This window comes from Elephantulus edwardii, unplaced genomic scaffold (assembly GCF_000299155.1).
Source record: "Elephantulus edwardii isolate Elephantulus edwardi_28Jun2011 unplaced genomic scaffold, EleEdw1.0 scaffold00072, whole genome shotgun sequence".
Classification (NCBI taxonomy): domain Eukaryota; kingdom Metazoa; phylum Chordata; class Mammalia; order Macroscelidea; family Macroscelididae; genus Elephantulus; species Elephantulus edwardii.
In genome coordinates, this window is record NW_006399822.1 from 2,546,105 (window position 1) to 2,564,149 (window position 18,045).

General features: G+C 54.5%; 1 protein-coding gene across 1 annotated transcript; it reads left to right on the plus strand.

The window, feature by feature from the left end:
- Window positions 1-342: 342 nt before the first annotated feature.
- FAM92B (family with sequence similarity 92, member B) lies at window positions 343-10,265 on the plus strand. The gene is made up of 9 exons (XM_006888792.1): window positions 343-362; window positions 654-888; window positions 2,656-2,724; window positions 2,802-2,903; window positions 3,033-3,038; window positions 3,937-4,041; window positions 6,709-6,822; window positions 8,814-8,918; window positions 10,140-10,265. The coding sequence occupies exons 1-9, from the start codon at window positions 343-345 to the stop codon at window positions 10,263-10,265; spliced, it is 882 nt and encodes a 293-aa protein (XP_006888854.1).
- The last annotated feature ends 7,780 nt before the right edge of the window (window positions 10,266-18,045 follow it).

Below are 18,045 nucleotides of genomic sequence, written 5' to 3' on the forward strand. Positions count from 1 at the left end.
GGTTCTGGAGGGCCTGGAATTGGTGGGGGTGGCTCACGACTGACACCACAGTAAAGCAGAGTACAATGGAGTCCAGGCCTGGAACCCTGTGGCCTCCCTGGGAGCCTGGGGACTTCTTGAGAATGGGGAGGTGGGGGCCCTCCAGTGAGGCCTTGGTTGCCAGGTGACTGGACTCCGCTCCGCCCAGAGTCCACTGAGGGTGGCAAAGCAGCTTGTCGCCTGGCAACCTGGCAGTGTCTCCCCTGAGCCTGAACCACACAGCTGCGCCCAACTCTGCTTGCTGGACCCCTGGGGTGCTGGCCTGACTCCCCGAGAGCAGGACCGCGGGCACCTGTGCTCACAATGAACCTCGTCCTCACTAGGTGAGCCACTCTGGAGGGAGAGGGGGAGGTCGGGGGGTGTACAGCCTGGGAAGCTCCTGGGGTAGGGCTTCCCCTTACACACACACACCTCAGGCTAAAGTGATGTACAGGGTTTGGGACCAGAGAAGCTTCTGGAATCTGTCCTCTGCTTGTCCAGCACCGGTGTCCACCACACTGGGCCTCCTCCCCTTGCTGCACCCACCTGGGCGACTGCTCTGTGCCTCCAGCCCCAGTGGCCCTCCCTCGGAGTTGCCCGCCTTCCCAGAGGCCACTCGCCCCTCCCTTCCTCAGGGACAGCCAGGTGAGGGTGATGGAGGCTGCAGTGACCAGCGCTGAGAAGTCCTTTGGCCAGCTCTGCTCGCTGCTGGCCGCCTACACCCGCAAGACAGCTCGGCTCCGGGACAAGGCCGACCAGCTGGTCAAGCAGCTAATCAACTTCGCCAACGCCGAGAACCCAGAGCTGCGGGCCACCGTGCGTGACTTCGCGGAGGACCTGGCCAAGGTGCAGGACTACCGGCAGGCGGAGGTAAGGTGCCAGGGCGTCACTGAGGGCAGGCAGAGGTGGGGGGCTGATGAGGATGCCCTGTGGGCACCCCTAAAGCCCAGGCTGATGGCACCTCGGCATCCACTCCAGGGCCTTCTCTGAGGGCCCAGACAAAAGACAAATCCTGTTTGGCAGGGAGAGAACTGACAGGAACCCCAAAATCCTCTGCAACTACAGAGCAAACCCAGTCTCTCCTGTGGACACGCGGGAGCAGGGCCAGTACCCTGGGGAGCCCTGGGGAGCCTGGAGATCGCCAGGCCCAGCCCAGCACTCGGCAGTGGGGCTTCTCTGGGGTGGCTGTGCCTGTCGGGGCGCCGAGAGCGGGCACCCACAGCAGGGAGCGTCTCTGGGGAATCTGCCTGTCACACTTCTCTCCTGTGGAGCAGCTAGGGGGTTCTCGGTTAGCGGCCAAGCATTTCACTGCTGTGCTTTCCGGAGCTCTGGTAGTGGTGCAGGCCTGTGCTGCCGACTTGAAGGCAACCAGTTCAAACCCCCAGTTGCTCTGTGGGGAATGATGCACAATCTCCCCCACTGGATGTACTGCAGTGGAGGGCAAGCTGAGGGCCAGCTCCGCCTCGATGGCACAGAGCAGCTCCCACTGCGACACTGGCTCACGGGGCCCTACAGTACAGAGAGGAACTGCCCCATGGGGCATCAGGGCTGTGAATCTCTACAGAAGCCAACTAATGCAATCTCCCCTTCTAGCAGCTGGTGGATTCAAACTCCCGACCTTTCTTTTGGTTGGCAGCTGAGAACTTTAGCCACCACACCACTAGGGAGCTCTGGGTCCTAGTGGAAAGGCACTGCCTGCCAGCCCAAAGGCCCACGACCCGAACCCGCCGGCTGAGCAATCTCCCGCCATGTGATTAACTGTCTCCTAAAACCCACCAGAGGGGCAGCTATGAGCGGAGACTCGACAGTCCACAGCAGCCGCCACCAGAGATCCTTACATGGACCTCGTGGGCCAGTTAGGTCCATGTGGCTAGGAAATGAGCCGGAGTGCTGCTGGTGTTGTTGGGTGACGCCAGGCCCCCCTCTTCACCAAGCCCCATGCCGCACATCCTCCTGACCTCTGACACACTCGAGCCTGCTGTCCCCGTGTCCATCCGTCCTGCCCAGAGCATCCTCTCTTCCGCTGACCTTCCCCAGCATGATGCCCCTTCCCGAGGGCTGGCCCCTCCTCACCACACGCCCGAAGTCCAGGAGACGGGGTTCCCTCATCCTTGCCTCTAAGAGCACCCACCTGCACTTGTTCCAAGACAGACTTGCGTGTTCTTTCCACCTTTCTCATGGAACACCACACAACTGAAAATCCCACGCGTGGGGTCGGGCACCTGTTAGTCTCTGGATTGACATCCTGGCTCTAGCTCTTCAAGGAGATGGCAGGTTGGCCGACGTAGTGTGGTCATTTGATGTTTCGGCTGCTGCTTCCACGCTCTGTGGGTGCAAGTCGAAGGGCACCCTTGACAAGGGCCGTGTTTTCTGTATTTATTGTGGCGTTGCCTGTTGCCCAGAGATGAGGGTTCTGGCTTTGGGATGTTGGTGTGTAATCCACAGTGGGTGAGATTAGGTACAGGCTCTAGGGAGGAAGACATGGGCACTGCACCCCGAGTCTGGACTTGTCCCCCCTGCCTGTGATGAGGTGGGCACAGCTTTGGCTGCACAGGTGGTTCTTTCTAAGTGCCGGCTGCAGGTGGGGCACCGAATCTGGCTGTCTGCTTCGACCCCCTGCCTGTCCCTTTGCTCCAGGTCGAGAGGCTGGAGACCAAGGTGGTCAACCCCCTGAAGCTCTACGGGGTGCAGATCAAGCAGACCAAGGTGAGTCGGGGCACCATGCAGCTGGAGGGCCCAGGGTCCCCCTTCTCAGTCCCCTGGGAACACCCCTCTTCCTTCAGGCGGAGATCAAGAAGTTCAAGCGAATCCGCAACAACGAGATCAAGCAGCTGGAGAAGTTGGAGCGGCTGAGGCAGAAGTCCCCCTCGGATCGGCAGATGATCGTATCCTCCCTGCTGGCCGCGGGCTGGCCGCCCAGGCTTCATGGCCCAGGCCCACTAGACAGAGGCGTGGGGGTGGGCATCCCGAGGGCCTGCTGGCTTGTTCTGGGTCCTTAACAGCGACTACTTCAGTCCCAGGTGAGTGTCACCATGTGCCTGGAGGTGGAACCACAGGCAGGTAAGGAGCCTCACACAACGGCCAGGTGAGATCTCACCTGGGCAGAAGCGGGTGTGTGCCGGGCCTTGTGATGTGGGGAGCCAGGAACCTGTGCCCTTCTGGGACTGACACTGCTCCATCCTCCAGGGTCTCTGTGTGGTGGGAGTAACTCGAAGGCCCAGGCTTGGGCTTGTGTGCTCTGAGTCCTGAGTCCTGAGGTGATGCACATGGTTTGGTGCTTGACTGCGAGCTGAGGGGATGCAGGTTCAAGGCTCCCAAAGTGCCTAGAAAGAAAGGCCAGCCAAGCTAGGTCTAAAAGCCATGAAGCGGCTCTCCGTGGGGTCATCAGGTGTCCAAGCCGATGTCATGGCAGCTGGTTTGGCATGGCAACCCCCTCTAGATGCCAACCCCTGGGTTGCTGTACCAACTTACGCCAACTTGCTGAAAATAGATCGTAACTCAGGCCCATGTCAGTGATGGGGAAGCTGAGGCTGGGAACAGCCCAAGACTCAGGTCTAGGGTTGTCTGCCTCCAAAATGCAGGTTCTCCTCACCCCCGACCCCGATGGAGAAGCCTCTGTCGCCGCCCCTCCAAGGCATGAGTGGCTGGCCCGAGAGGGACAGGTGTTGTGCGCAGGGATGTCCAGGGGTGACAGAGGGGCAGCTGGTTAGACAGCCCAGCGAGCAGCCAGCCTCACGTCTTCCCAGAGCGCAGACCTTGAGACTGAGCCCGTGTATCACTGAGCAAGGAAACTGGCTTGGGGGTCAGGTGCCAGTGTCTGTCCCCAAAGCCCCATAACCACAGTCCTGCTCCGCCCTGTCCTGGCCGGTGAAGGCTGGAGCCACCCCGGGATGCCGCCCTCTTGCCTCTCCTGAGCAGGCAGAGAGCAGTGTACAGAGGGCCTCGGTGGATGCCAGCCGGACCACACAGCAGCTGGAGGAGACCATTGACGCCTTCCAGAAGCAGAAGCTGCAGGACCTGCAGGTGAGGTGCTGTGGAGGAGGGGCTGTGGCTGCGTGTGTGAACCAGCGTGTATTTACAGGAGTGCAGGTGTGTGTGCTCATTAGTGTGCATGTGTGTGCATGCGTGTGTGCGTGGACATACTTTATGGGAGTAGCTGTGTGTGCATGTCAGAATGTGTGCTTGCACTCGTGTGAGTACGTGTGTGTGTGTGTCAGGTGTGCATCTGCGTGCATGCAATTCTGCAAGTGCATGCCTGTGCGTGCCGTGAGCATGTATTTATGTGTGTGTATACGTCATGCACTTGTGTGAGTACGTGTGTGTGCCAGGTGTGCACCTGTGTGTATCTTGTGAGTGCATGCCTGTGTGTGGATTTATGGGAGTGTGTGTGCATGCATGTGCCCATGTGCATGTATTAATGGATGTGTGTTTGTGGATGCAGACAGGAGTGCAGCTGAGTATTCACAAGGGAACATGCGTGTGTGTATCAGCACGTATGTCCTGACGCATGTAGCCACTGGAGTGCGTGAGTGTGTGCATCACTGTGTCTGTGGAGCGATTTTGTGTGTATGTGTGAGTTTAGGTGTGATGTGTACGTATACGGAGTCTGCCTTTGCACAGGTATGTGTGTACACTTGTACACACGTAAACAGATGTGGGCTTGTGTATGTGTGCACGCATGTTCGTGGGAGGGAACATGTCTCATGCATGTATATTCCTGTTCACGGGAGCGTATACTGTGCTCCTGATGTAGCAGTGTGTCTGTGTGCCTGCGTGAGCGCCGTGTGTGCCTGGATCTAGGCCCTGTGTAAGCACACGTGTGCACGTGGATGTGAAGATGTGTGCACACACGTATGCTTTATCTAGGTGCGTGTGTGCACGCCTGTGCTGTGGCAACATGTATGTGCGCCGTGTGCAGCTCCCAGCACGGTTCAGCCCGGCCGTGGGTGGAGGCGGCCAGCTGTCCAGAACAGCTGCTCCAGGCACAGCTGTCCTGCTGGGAGTCCTGTCCAGGAAGAGGCTCCACAAGCTGACCTTCGTCCTCTCCCTGCGGAACCCCTGGCTGCCTTTCTCGGGCTGTGTGGTGGGGAGACGCTCGCCCACCACTGGGGCCCCGGGCCCAGAGCGGCCTGCAGGCCCAGGCCTGGAGCCCAGCTTGTGCCTCAGAAGGCTGGGTGCTGCAGGACCAGTGGTTGGGAGGCCCTGTGCCCACTCTTGATCCCTCTGTTCCAAAACGGCTGCTACAACAGGTGTCGACTCCCTCTCAGCCAGAGTAGGACTGTGTTCCACAGTGTTTCCTGTGGTTGCCAGACCTTTCTTCTGTGGAACCCAGGAGTGGACTCAAATAAATCTCCAACTCTTCTACTAGCAACCAAGTGCATTAACCATTTACACCCTTCAGGAACTCCATGGGGCTCTGGTGGCAGAGTCCTAACCTCCAGGCCACACCTCCGATGGTGCTGAGGGACAGACAGGCAATCTCCTCCCTTTTTTATGGGTTTATAGGAAGCCCAAGGGAGGGCCAACTGTGAGTCCACTAGACTCCACAGCAGTGAGTTTTGTTATTCATATAAAGATAGCAGTCTTTCTCATCTAGAACAAGAAAGAGTGAAGAAAACCAAAGCCACGTGAAACAATTAGTCAAAGGCTCATGGATTAGACACACTCCAGCCTTGTGACCCTGAGAACAGAAGGACCACACGGTGCCCAGCGACCACTACTGACCGCCCTGAAACTAGGAGAATCAGATAGTGCCTGGCTATCATTGCTGACCACTGTGAGCCAGGAGGACCATACGGTGCCCAGCGACCACTGCTGACCGCCCTGAGAATCAGAGGACCACATGGTGCCCGGCGACCACTGCTGACCGCCCTGAGAACCAGAGGACCACATGGTGCCCAGCGACCACTGCTGACAGCCCTGAGAATCGGAGGGCCATATGGTGCCCTGCGACTACTGCTGACCGCCCTGAGAATCGGAGGGCCACATGGTGCCCGGCGACTACTGCTGACCGCCCTGAGAATCGGAGGGCCACATGGTGCCCTGCGACCACTGCTGACCGCCCTGAGAATCGGAGGACCACACAGCGTCCAGCGACCACTGCTGACCACCCTGAGAACCGGAGGGCCACTGTTAGCCTGGCTACCAGGGACACTCCTTTGAACAGTTACCTGTCTGAACTAAGAGGCTGGATTTCCCCAGGGACAGAGCTCAGAGGGCAGGAAGGGAGAGGAAAGAAGGATGCTGGGAAATGGTAAACACAGAAGAAAGCGCAAAGAGTGCTGTGCGGATTACAGTCAATGACAGAAGGCGCATGAACTGCTGAAATCCCTCTGCTCTGTAAAGGTTCACTGAAATCACAGGAGAGAAAAACCAGAGTGGAGCTACCTGCAAGAAAGCTCTTAAAGACGGCAGACAGGTGGGACGGAAGAGGAGATGTGAGCGCAAGGTGCTTCAGCCAGGACTGTGGCATCATCTCCACCTTTGAGCTAGTGAACTTATTTGAACTTCAAATAAGTGTATTGCCTGCTCAAACAAAAAGGAATCTAATCCAAAATACTGAAGTTCCTCCTGGACGCATCTCCCCCAGGACAGCCAAGTCCCTCCCGCCAGGCCTGTACAGGACGCTATCCCAGGATCCTCCTTCAGTAAGGACAGCTTACTGAAGCGGCCCGCATTTCTCTCCCTCAGAGAATCTTCGTGGACTTCGTGACCATCGAGATGATCTTCCATGCCAAGGCTGTAGAGGTGTATTCCAGTGCCTTCCAGACCCTGGACAGCTACGACCTGGAGCGAGACCTGGAGGTGGGCTACAGGGGTCCACTTTCTAGTTGGTGTGTGGGGCTGAATCTAATTTTGGTTGTCTTTTTTTTTTCTTTTTTCCCCTACTGACCTCTCCAATCTTTTCACTGAACAAATTTCCCAAAGCGGGCTGGTGCTCCATTCAGCCAGCCGCACTCTGCTCCACGGCGTTCATTAGCATCTTCACCACACCGCTCCTCCCCTGCTCTCTCCGTGATTCTCGTTCCCACTCAGTCATCCAGCCATCCTCTCCAGTGCTACCTCTGTGCTGCGTGCACAGACAAATGCTGCCCGGGGACCCTGTGGGGCTGGTTTCTCTAGGGACAGAGGGCCCCTCAGGTGTTACTGTCCACCTTAACAACCTGTCTGTTGTTGGGTACAAGTTATGCCACAAGAGGCAAGTTCAGTTCCAGGTTTAGATGGTGACCATGGCCACAGGGTAAGGAGCTGTGCTGCCAATCCAAAGGTGTGTGGTTCGAATCCCCAGCTGCTCTGCAGGAGGAAGACGGGCAGTCCCTCCGGTGCGATTCCCTGCCTCTGGAAAGCATCTGTGTGTCAGTCCCACTCCAGCAGCACATGGACCCAACAGCCCAGCTAAGGGGCCGTGGACAGGCCATCAGTGGCAGTGGTCCTGCCAACCAAGGCTGGTAGTTCAGACCCACCAGCAGCTCGGCAGAGACAAACAATCGACCTCCCATTACGGTTTACAGCCACTGAAACCCTGTGGAGGGTTGCTGAGTTGGAATTGACTCAGGCAGTGTGTACGAGGCTTTTAATCTGACGAGAGTCCGGGGTGAGCTGTCCCAGCTACCTCTGACACAGTCCTCAGCCCTACCTAGCGGTATCAAATCACCTCCGAGTTCTGCCATCCCCTCACGGCCTGGGCTTTGACGAGGCTCGGCACGGCTGCCTGGCACAGACAGCTGGGGCTGGTGTCCTTTCAAAGGTCCTCTCAGTGTGGTTAGTGGTTGATCGTGGCTGTCTTCTGGGTTCACCACAGGCTGAAGAATCTGCAGGGCTCCGCGACGGGGAGCTTGGAACAAGCACAGGGTCCTCCTGACCTGGGAGCCTTGTGCCCTCACAGTTCACATGCCCCGAAGTCAGCTTTGTCGGATGCACAGCGGTGTCTGTGGTCAGAACATGCACTGTCAGAGGTGGACCGGCCACGTGACATTAAGAATGAGGCGGCAGCTCGTCCGGTGTCGGCTAGGCACTCAGTAGGGAGACTTAATGCAGCAGATCTATTCTATGCTCCCCAGTGAAAGCTGGGGTTTTGCAGGCTCTGGTGAGATGACAGGATGGTGGACATCCAAGGCCAACCCAGCAAGAGTTACAGACTTAGCATTGGACATGAGCTATCAACAATTAGAGGATGATTCTTACTGGCCAGGCCAAGCCTGTCTCTCCCTCATTCACACATGGCCATTCCCTGTGCCTAGCCTTCCTCACACTATGGTGACCAGTCCCCATGTGAGCACCAGAGCCAGGGCCGAACCAGACAGGTGCCCTGGATGCAGGCATTGGTGGTGCCAGCTCTTCTGACAAACTCAGAAGCCCCTCTGTGTTGCTGCACCACTTTCACTCATTATAAACAATCCCCAAGACCATGCTGCATTCAAGGGAGGGGAGTCCCAGTCTCCCTCTTGAAGGGGTCCAGTGTCTGAGGATTCAAGGACGTGCTTTAGAACCAGTTCATGGGCTCCCATGCATGTTCTTGTCTCTATAGTGTTCTTTTAGGGTTGGGACAACCTAATCCCATTGTTTCCCTGTGTGACTATGGACAAGCTATTTATCCTCAATGCGTACCCATTCCTCACTCATACAATGGCCCAGCAATGCCCATTTTCAGGGCTGTTGGAAGAGTTGTGTGAAACAACAAATACAGAGCTTCTAGAACATTCTGGGACAGGTGGAGGGGCCCATCTGTTCTAGAACTTCTGGCCCCACCATATTTCCTGCCTGCCCCACTTCCTCTCTGTCTTTTCAATCGGCAGGATTTCAGAGCCAAAATGCGGGGAGTTTATGGTCAGTGTGACCCCCGGCCTCTCACCACCACCACCACCATCACCTCCTCTCTTCCGTGGGCTGTCATCAGCCAGGTAAGCCCTGGGTGGGGTGACAGGGGGAACAGGTGCCAGACCTATGATGAAGTGACAGAGAAAGGTGGGATCAGTGGGACCAGGGAGCAGAGCGAGGTGGCCGAGGAAGAGGCCACCTGAGAGGGCGAGGGCTATTCTCGAGGCTTCCACTTCACCAGGAGTCACAGCCCACAACAGCCGCTGCTTCTGGGACCACCCACACAGCTGGTGGGTCTCGGAATTTTGTAGATTTTAGGAAAATCGTGACAAGCATATGTAACACATTACAGTGCAACTTGACAAGGCCTGGGGAGGTGTCTGTAGTCAAGCAGACAGCTGTGTCTGCAGGGAAAGGCTGGAGCAATCAGGCAAGGTGAGACCCGGCGTGTGCACATCAGGTCGGCCAAGTGAGACCCGGCGTGTGCACGTCCGGTCAGGCAAGTGAGGTCCAGTGAGTGTACGTCCAGTCAGGCAAGAGACCCAGCGTGTGTATGTCCGGTCAGGCAAGTGAAACCCGGGGTGTGCACGTCTGGTTGGCCAAGAGAGACCCGGCGTGTGCACACCCAGCTTCCTGTGTGAGAGACAGCAGAGGGTCACCTGACTTCTGAGCAATTCCTTCTAACGGCTATAGAGGAAGTGAGGCCCCAAGCCCAGTGGCCTGGTCCCAGCCCACCACTCCGAAGCTCTGTGCTCTTGGGAATGTAGGCCATTCAAAAATACACAGAACAAAGTGCCTCCCTGTCCAATTCAGTTAAACCAATTACACTGATTGTGCAATCATCCTCCTGAGCTGTGCCTCCCCCCACATTACCTTACTGCCACTAAGGGTCCTGGCTAATCTTTCAAGTTACTGTCATCAGCTTGGTCCCATACATAGATCTTAAAAGAGCATACTGGTCAAGGCCAACACACTTTACTAGCTAAACTAAGCCACTGTTTATTTTTAAGACTTTAAGGGATATTTTTGTATCCCACCATAGCTCCAGAAAATTTTTTTGATGAATATTTGCAATTCTGTTCTGTATCTTCCCCCTTTTGATCAGTATTCTTCTAAAACATCGTTAATAAAAATTGGGAAATGTTTCTTAACCTCTCTGTGCCTTGGATTCCTCACTTGCCAGGTGAGGCTAAGAGCAGTTACCTTTGTATAGGGCATGAATCCTTCTGCAGCACTTGGAACTTAGAACGCAGCAGACAATCCTGGTCCCTGTGGTAATCGTTGATGTTGTTGCTGTTCTTCAGAGTACTGAGAGCACCATGCAAAGCCGGAAGAAAGATGCAGAGGACAGTGAGGGTGACGACTCTGTGGAGGAAGACGAGGTGGAAGACCTCAGGGGACGGGGACAGGGGCAAGGACTCCACAAGTAGGAGGAGGACACTGCCCCACGGCCACTGGAAGAACAGCTGTCTTTGACCTGGGGGTGCTCTGAGTGAACCCTGGACAGGTCAGGTCCTCAAGGACAGTTGTCCCTCACCCCCTAGGCTCCTCCCGGAACTCTACATGCCTACCGCTATTCCTGGCACACAGTAGGTGTTCAATAAAGGCAGTCTCCACCAGTTTGTGCTCTGTCTTTACGCCTCAGGGCCTGATGTATTTATCCTGTATCAGTGTTGGGGGTGGCACAGCAGTTAAGCACTCAACTACAGGTGGAGAGGCTGGAGGTTACAAGCCACCCAGCAGCCCCTCAGACAGAGGCCTGTATTCAGACCAAAGCCTCAGAACTCTCAGGGCTTTTCTAACTCTATGACACATGGGGTCCTCAGGAGTGGGGTGCCTTAACAGACAACAGCTGGCTTGGTTTTGCTGGTTTTAATGCTGGAAACAGGGACCTGAGGTACACAGTGACCCTGGGACACAGCACATGTCATAGCAGTCCACAGAGATGGGGAAGCAGGAAGAAAAGGTGGTGGGGTACGGGCAGGGGTGTCTGGACCAGGCTGGTTGCCACCTTGGGCTCCTAGGGACGTAGAGGGCAGGTTCAGTGCAGCACTCTGTCCCTACCCCTCTCCACATGGTGACTTAGCGTGGTTGAACTGGTGTTCACATCCCTGGCCCTGGAATTGGATTCTGTACCCAGCACCATGCAGACCCCAAAGTGGGTGAAGGTCACATGTGGTCTTGAGGAGGTCCTGGAAGCGCATTCCTGCAGTGAGACCAGGAAGTCGAGGACGTCCTAGACAGGACTGAATCCTCCAGAGGACACGGAACAGAACAGAAACCTCTTGTCCACTCAGCTCCCCGGGCTGGTCACAGAAGTCTCCATGGTGGGCCTGCTCCAGCTACAGAGGCCAGTCTTTGAGGGCGCCCACACCTGTGGTCAGCCAGCCTCCTCCCTTCTCACTCATAGCCTTGCTTGCTTTCTGGGGACAAAGGCTCACACCCCTCAAAGACCAGCACTCAGCCCAGCTCTGTGACCCCAGAAGAGAGTGTCTCCTCAGGTGATGTAACTGAGAAGTTGGCAAATTATGCACGAAGTCCTTGCCAGTATGTTAAAAACAAAAAATGAAACAGACACGACTCTGTGGTTTTTTAAAGAGAATTTATTTCTTGGGTTTCCACCTCTGACAACCCAAGGTGCAATGTGTATACATATTTTTTCTTCACAGGAAACAGCTTTGATTTTTAGCACTGCTGTGAATTTTTCAACCTTGAAACATTTCACCCCTAGAATAGTCGGCAGAGCATCACTTAGGGGGACACAGAGGTGCGTGAATGTTGTACATAAAATGCCACAGTCACTGAGCCGTAACTCTAAATTACCGGGGAGGCATTATTGGGATGTGACAATGACACGTTTAGAGCCAAGTCAAATGAGGGTGAAGAGAACACACTCCAGATGTCAGAGCCACGCAAAGCTCCACAGACCACAATTGACAACCGGCAGCTGAGAACCACTTCCTGCCGCATCCATGTGTTCTAAAGGCAGTCCGTGCACCGTTCACATGTTCAGCTCACCTTTCCCGAGGTGTCCACCCAGCAACTCTCAGGGAATCTCCAGGCCGGGCTCCTGGTCTCACTGGAGAGCCCCCACCCTCACTGACAGCACAGTGCTGTCACTTCTAAGGGATAGAACGCAGGATTCCTTGAATTGGGATCTTCCTTCCCTTCCAGCTGTCCTGCGGGCTGTGGTCCCAACGCCTGATCCCCTTTCCTTCCAGGCACAGCCCCTTCCCTAATCCCAACTCAGTGTCACTGGGAGAGCATTGATGTACAGGATCCCTCAGGGTGGGAGACCACGAGGAGTGCAGCTTGGGGTGCTCACGGGAAGGCATTTGGAGGTACAGGGCAAATATGAGGGACCTACTTGCTACTGGAAGAAATGGGGTTTCCCCTCTCCAATAGTGACCTCTGGAAGAAGGTAGTCAGTCCCCAAATGATGAACGCACTCCGATCTGAACCCAAGTCAGAGTATTAGGTGTGGTCCACCTCTAACATCAGTCAAATGTTAGTCTTCATACTCCACACAAACTCCCTGCGCCAAGTCTGACTCAGCTCACCCTGCAGCTGGTTTCTGAGATTATAAACTGAACGGCAGGAGACTTCCCAGTGGTCCCCTGTGGTGCAGCGCCTGGATTTGAACTGTCAGAGAAGAGTGGCAAACAGTTTAGCAGCTCAGCTCCTGACGGAGCTCCTTGTCAGAAACATGTCTAAGTACACTAACCCCTCTCCAACTTCATAACAGAATAATGGTAACAGGGCTGCTTGGACGTGTGCAGCACAGAGGTGGTCTGACACGATGACCCATTGTAGGGAGACGGAATTTTTAATGCAATCAGCTCTTCAGGAGTGGTTTGCAATTACACCTGTACCTCAGCTGGGCTGCTGTAAGCCGGAGTGCCTGTAATGGTTATGGTATCAGGACTGCGACCAGCAGTAACAGTAGCCTGGCGTCGGCGTCCCCGTGAGGACTGGCCCCATGTGAGCCCTGTAGACACCCGAGTCCCTCAGATACCATGGTGGTTAGCAGGGCCCCGTCCTGAGCTTGCCCTCAACTCCTCTTCAGAGCTCCCAGACTGGCCAAATTGGGGGTGCTGGGCTGCACCTAAGTGAGGCCGCTGTGGCTCCCTGTCCCCAGGGGGACAGAGCAGGCCGTGGGGCTCTTCCTACTTGTACTTGCGGACTCTGGGCTAGCTCATGGGGTACTGTACCCCCACAGTACAAGATAACTTCCCATGCTTAGCAAGGGCACCCAGCTTCTGAGTCAGTGAGTCACCAGTGCTGAGAAGGGACTATGCGAGCTGGACAACAGGAAGGCTGCCTGGGGAGGCGGTCTCGCAGCGGGTGACAGCAAGCCTGTTCTGGTAGCTGTCTGAACATGGAACCCCATCAATCAGCGGCACTTCCGGTAAAATGGGAGTGTCTCCCCTTTGCTGTAAACTACTGAAAGCTCTCTAAGTGGACCATGGCTCCAGAAACCACAAACCTGAACAAGTAGTTGACAGGAACGATGTAGGTGCGACCCAGAATCACAAGATGAAGAGCTAGATGGACGCGAGGAGGCAGCTAGACCCTGCGGCTGAGGGCAGAGGCCTGCCTGAGACCACCCACCTGCCCTGCGGCCGGCCTCTGCCCTTCCTGAAACCTCCCTTCTCCCATCTGACAGGGACCTCTACCTGTATGTCCTCGTTTCCCAAGCCCTGTCCTGTTCCCTTGGTTCCTCGTTATCTGCAGCCCGAGGGAATCCATTAATCAAGTGACCTGACCACTCGGGTCAACTAGTCCTCGCACTGCAGCACCCACAAAGGCCAAACTTGTGGCTCATGGCCCTGAACGTCTGGGAAAGGTGCCTTCAGACCAGAACCTTCTGTAAACTCCATGGGGATGTGGACTCAGGGTACTTGGGAAGGGAACCACAGACCACTGTCCCCAGAGCAGCAGAACCCTGACCTCTACCTCTGTCCTTGTGAATGGTCTCCCCTGTGTAGGGCTGGGAGAAGCGACTTGGACAGATCCTCAGGAGAAGAGGGGAACAAGGCAGTGAGTGGGGCTGACAGGTAGTGCCTCTGCGTGGGGTGTGCTCCTCGAAACAACCTGAGCATCTAGGGTTCTGGACCACCTGCCAGCCCCTCGTTATTAACTCCGGAGCTTGGTGGTCCACTTGTTTTTTCTTATGTCAATAAGAGTATCATAGTCTGCTCCACTGCATTGTGCAAATACACACACACACGCATGCACACGCAATCTGGACAGCAATGCAGGCCCCTAATTAGCCATCTATCAATAGCACTAAAAACCACAGCGAAGGCTAAAGTATGCCACGGCTCAACGCAGAACTGGTTTCAAAGCAGGAAACTTCCCAGTGGAGAGGATCATTTGGCTTGCTGGGGTCTGAGCCCACTGAGGACAGGCCTTCAGAGTTCCAGCGGGGCCTGGGCCAGCACTCCTAGAGGTGGAAAGGTCCCTGCTTGGAGACATCTGATGCTTCCTACTGCAAGGGCATGGATCTCTGTGATGTGGGCTTGTCGCTTCCACAGTGAGTGGGCAGGGCTGCGGGAACAAGGTCTAATCCTAATGAGGAGACTGGTCAGTTCTGCCACCTCACTGGCCTTAAAATAGAGTCCTCCAAGAGTAGCAGGGGAGACCTCATCATCATCATCAAGAAGAGAGACAGGAGTGGAGTGGAGCTGGTGCTTTGAACTCAGGGCCCCCATGCTGATGACCTCCTGGACCCACGAGACTGAGGTACAGAAAGGGCTGTAAGCCCAGACAGGGTGCAAGACAAAAGGAAATGGCAGCAGAGAGATGACAGCAGCGGAACTAGGAGGGTGGCACCGGACAGCTCGGTGGGCCTCCCAGGCACAGAGCAAGACGCTACAGTGAGGGTGCAGCATGAGGCGAGATCCGGGTGCCCTGAGGCAAGGCTTGCCGTGCAGTGGGGTGTCCCATAGGCAGCACTATGGCTCCCACAGACCTCTTCCCATGCCAGACCACACTGAACCCGTAGTAATGCTTCTGTACTAAAATGACTAATAAACGATAATTCTCATACAGCGTGTAATTGCAATAGAAGTGACATGCAAAACTAGAAAAACGAAAACCACACCTTTACAACACCATGCACAAAGCCTAAATGTTTTTACACTTGCAGAGTGTAGTGTTGTGGGAGTGAAAATTTGGTAAGAAAACAATGGAATTAAAAAGAAAATAAAAATTCTGTTCATTTACTGTTACACTTTACCATCACTAACTCAGAACAACAAATTAGGTTTGCACGATCAATAATGAGTCAAATAAGATAGACAGGGATCCTCTGAAGGGAACTGTAAAAAGAATAAAAATTTTAAAAGCAGAATTCAAGATATCAGTTCTACTTCTAAACATGAATCAAGAAACATAGCATTTCTCCACTTCATGTTTTAAACTATCAATTTCTCTACTAAGTTATCAAAAGGCTATACCTATTGTTATTGCACGTATAAGTTGTTAATCATAGAATATGTGATAGATAAAACTGCAAACTGCTTCAATGTAGTATCTCTTGGAGTATATGAATACTAGCAACAAAATTGTTTCATAAAATCTTTCTACACTTATATTAGTAACAGAGTGATCTAATGGAAGTCTTTTTTAAAAAACTTTTATCCTTTTCCCTTTTATTCCTATTTCATTCTCAAAAAAAGTTTCTTATTTGGGGTCATAAACACTGTTTACTCCACTATTGTAGCTAAAATAGCAGAGCATTTGACAAGATCAGTGGCTCTACAGAGCAGCAGAAACAAACGCAGTATGAGCCTGGACTGGTGCAGACGGAACCATGGCTCCAAGTGTCGCTGTGACGGGGCCGTGGCGACTCACTCACTGCCGAGAGCCAGGACTCGCTCACACCTGACCCTCCCACGGGGTTCACAGCCTGGAGCTGCATGGGAGGGGACCGCCCATCTTTTTCCATGGAGCAGCTGCTGGACTCAAACTGTGTGTCTTCTAGATTGGGCAGTGCACGTCTTACCCTCTGGGCCACCCGTGCTCCCATTAGAAGGCTCCAAAAGTAAATTAGCATGGAGTATCAGCTTTAGAAGCATACCGATACATACAAGCTAAGCTTGATCAATAGGAAGAACACTGTTGTTGTTTAACTACTGGTGTATTTATATAGATAAATTAGTTTCTGCTGAAGCATTGCACAAGAATCTTCTAGATGGCTGTTTTGGTGTGAGCCCCTGATAGTGTCACTGGTGTGGCCCACACCCCTGTACTCCCCTATGACACCAGAGGGGTCACTGGGCACTTATTGGTGGAGCTGAAGAGCTTTCTAACACACTTGCCTGAGTGGGGCAGAGGCTGGACCAAGGGCCCAAAGGCTCCAGGGACACGTGCCTGCTGGTACCACTAACAGTGGTCCTGATAAAAGAATTGTATCCTGAGTCATCCCTGACCCCATACTGTAACCTGTTATGCCCCTAATGAGACTCGCCCTGCCCCCACCATGGGGGCTGAGCTCTCGGTGGCAGCTTTCCCACCTGGGGCTGAACAAAGAGGTAACACTTCCTGGGGTCAGATCCACTTCATTCTTTAGAAGCTTCCAAACAAGGAGAGAGAAGCAGAGAACCAAGGAAAACCTTTCTTCTACTTTAAATTGCTATTTCAAGAGTCTCACAGGAAGAACAAAAAAAGGATCAAGATTACATTTGAAATATGTATAATGCCTGCACGGAAAACCAACTGGTTCTGTAAACTTTCACTCAAAGCACATAAAAAACAAACACCACCACACACCACACTTGAATGTCAGAATTTGCCTTAAAGCGCTGGGGAAAGCAGGAAGAAACAGTGTACTTCCTTTGAAAAGCTGCACTGGCCAGTCTAGGTCATCCCGAGGGGGTGGAAACCAGGCTTCCTGCACCCCTCAACCTGGCACTCTCTCTCTCTCAACTCGAAACCAGACCTAATCAAAATATACATAGAAGAATCTGATATCTACAAGGGCAAGTCTTTGGGCACCTTAAATGCATCTTAGTAACTGCTCTAAGGAACTACTCAGAGGGCCACTGTCCGCTCCAAGGGCCGTGACAGCATGGACTGGTCCCCAAGTTTACATAAGAGGGGCTAGTGGGGGACACCTGGGGAGGGGTAAATGTCTTCTGAGGAGGCACTGGAGAATAGGGGCCTGTACACCCACCAGCTTGCCACTGTGTCTTTAAAACCCATGTGTGGAGACAGCAAGATTCTGTGCCTCAAGGTGAGGCCCCTGTGAAATCTGTCCACCCGCAAAAACACACGGCCACCACTGTTTTGTGGCATCACACAGGGGCTGGGAATAGATGCACACGAGGCCCAGGTTGTGGACAAGGGCCTCCCTGCCCCTGCAGCCAGCCTCATGAAGGGCAGGCAGCATCCTTTGATCATTCTCTGATCTGAAGAGTGTGTTCAGATCAGCAGTCCTTCACTTCACCAACCATGCCAAACGTGCACTCCAGGGTGCCCCCAATTCCAGCTCCTCCCATGAGCTCCGGCTGGGTAAGGAAGGGAGCGCACACGTATCACCGTGCTCACTGACGAAATAGTAATTTAATGTGATTGAGAGCGCAGGAGGCAGGAGGCAGGGAGGAGGAAGCCTTGTCGAAGGTTGCGCAGGGCAGCAGGTGGAGTGGAGAGCGGGCCATCTGCCTGCCGGCTTGCTCTGGTGCAGCCAGGGGTCCAGTAAAGGCTGAAAGCTGTCCAGCGTAGCCATGCCGGCAGGAGGTGGCAGCTGGACGGGCCCAGTGCTCAGATGAGAAGGCCTCAGCCTGTACCCTCCGTGGGCCTGCTTAGTCATGGCACCCTGTGTGTGGTCCTCTCATCCATTCTTGAGGATAGAGCAGCCCTGTGGACTCTGGACGGGCACTACGTGACGAGACCTTGGTCCTGGGACTCCTGCGCTGGACTCCTGCACTGGACAGCTCACACAGCACTTCCTGGAGAGCTGCAGATTCTCTCAGTCCCTGAGGACGTGGGTCCCGTCCTGTCTGGTGCCTGTGGCTCTGCTCACACAGCCCATGAGGGGCAGGTCCCTCTGAAGCAGAAGGTTTTCTCCCCTGTGAGTCCTGTGACTGCTCTCTGTCCTGGCACCCTTTCCCCATCACCCCAGGGTTCTGTGAAGCAGTGAGTCGGCATCCAAGGTGGGGTCCTCGTCTTCAGCCATGACGGACAACGCCCCACATGACCCTTCCA

What these genes read in the sequence shown, in the direction of transcription:
- FAM92B (XM_006888792.1), top strand. Translation starts at nt 343, where the DNA reads ATGAACCTCGTCCTCACTAG. An exon ending in AGGACTACCGGCAGGCGGAG is followed by an intron (nt 889 to 2,655) that starts GTAAGGTGCCAG and finishes CCTTTGCTCCAG; the next exon opens with GTCGAGAGGCTGGAGACCAA. An exon ending in AGAAGCTGCAGGACCTGCAG is followed by an intron (nt 4,042 to 6,708) that starts GTGAGGTGCTGT and finishes TCTCTCCCTCAG; the next exon opens with AGAATCTTCGTGGACTTCGT.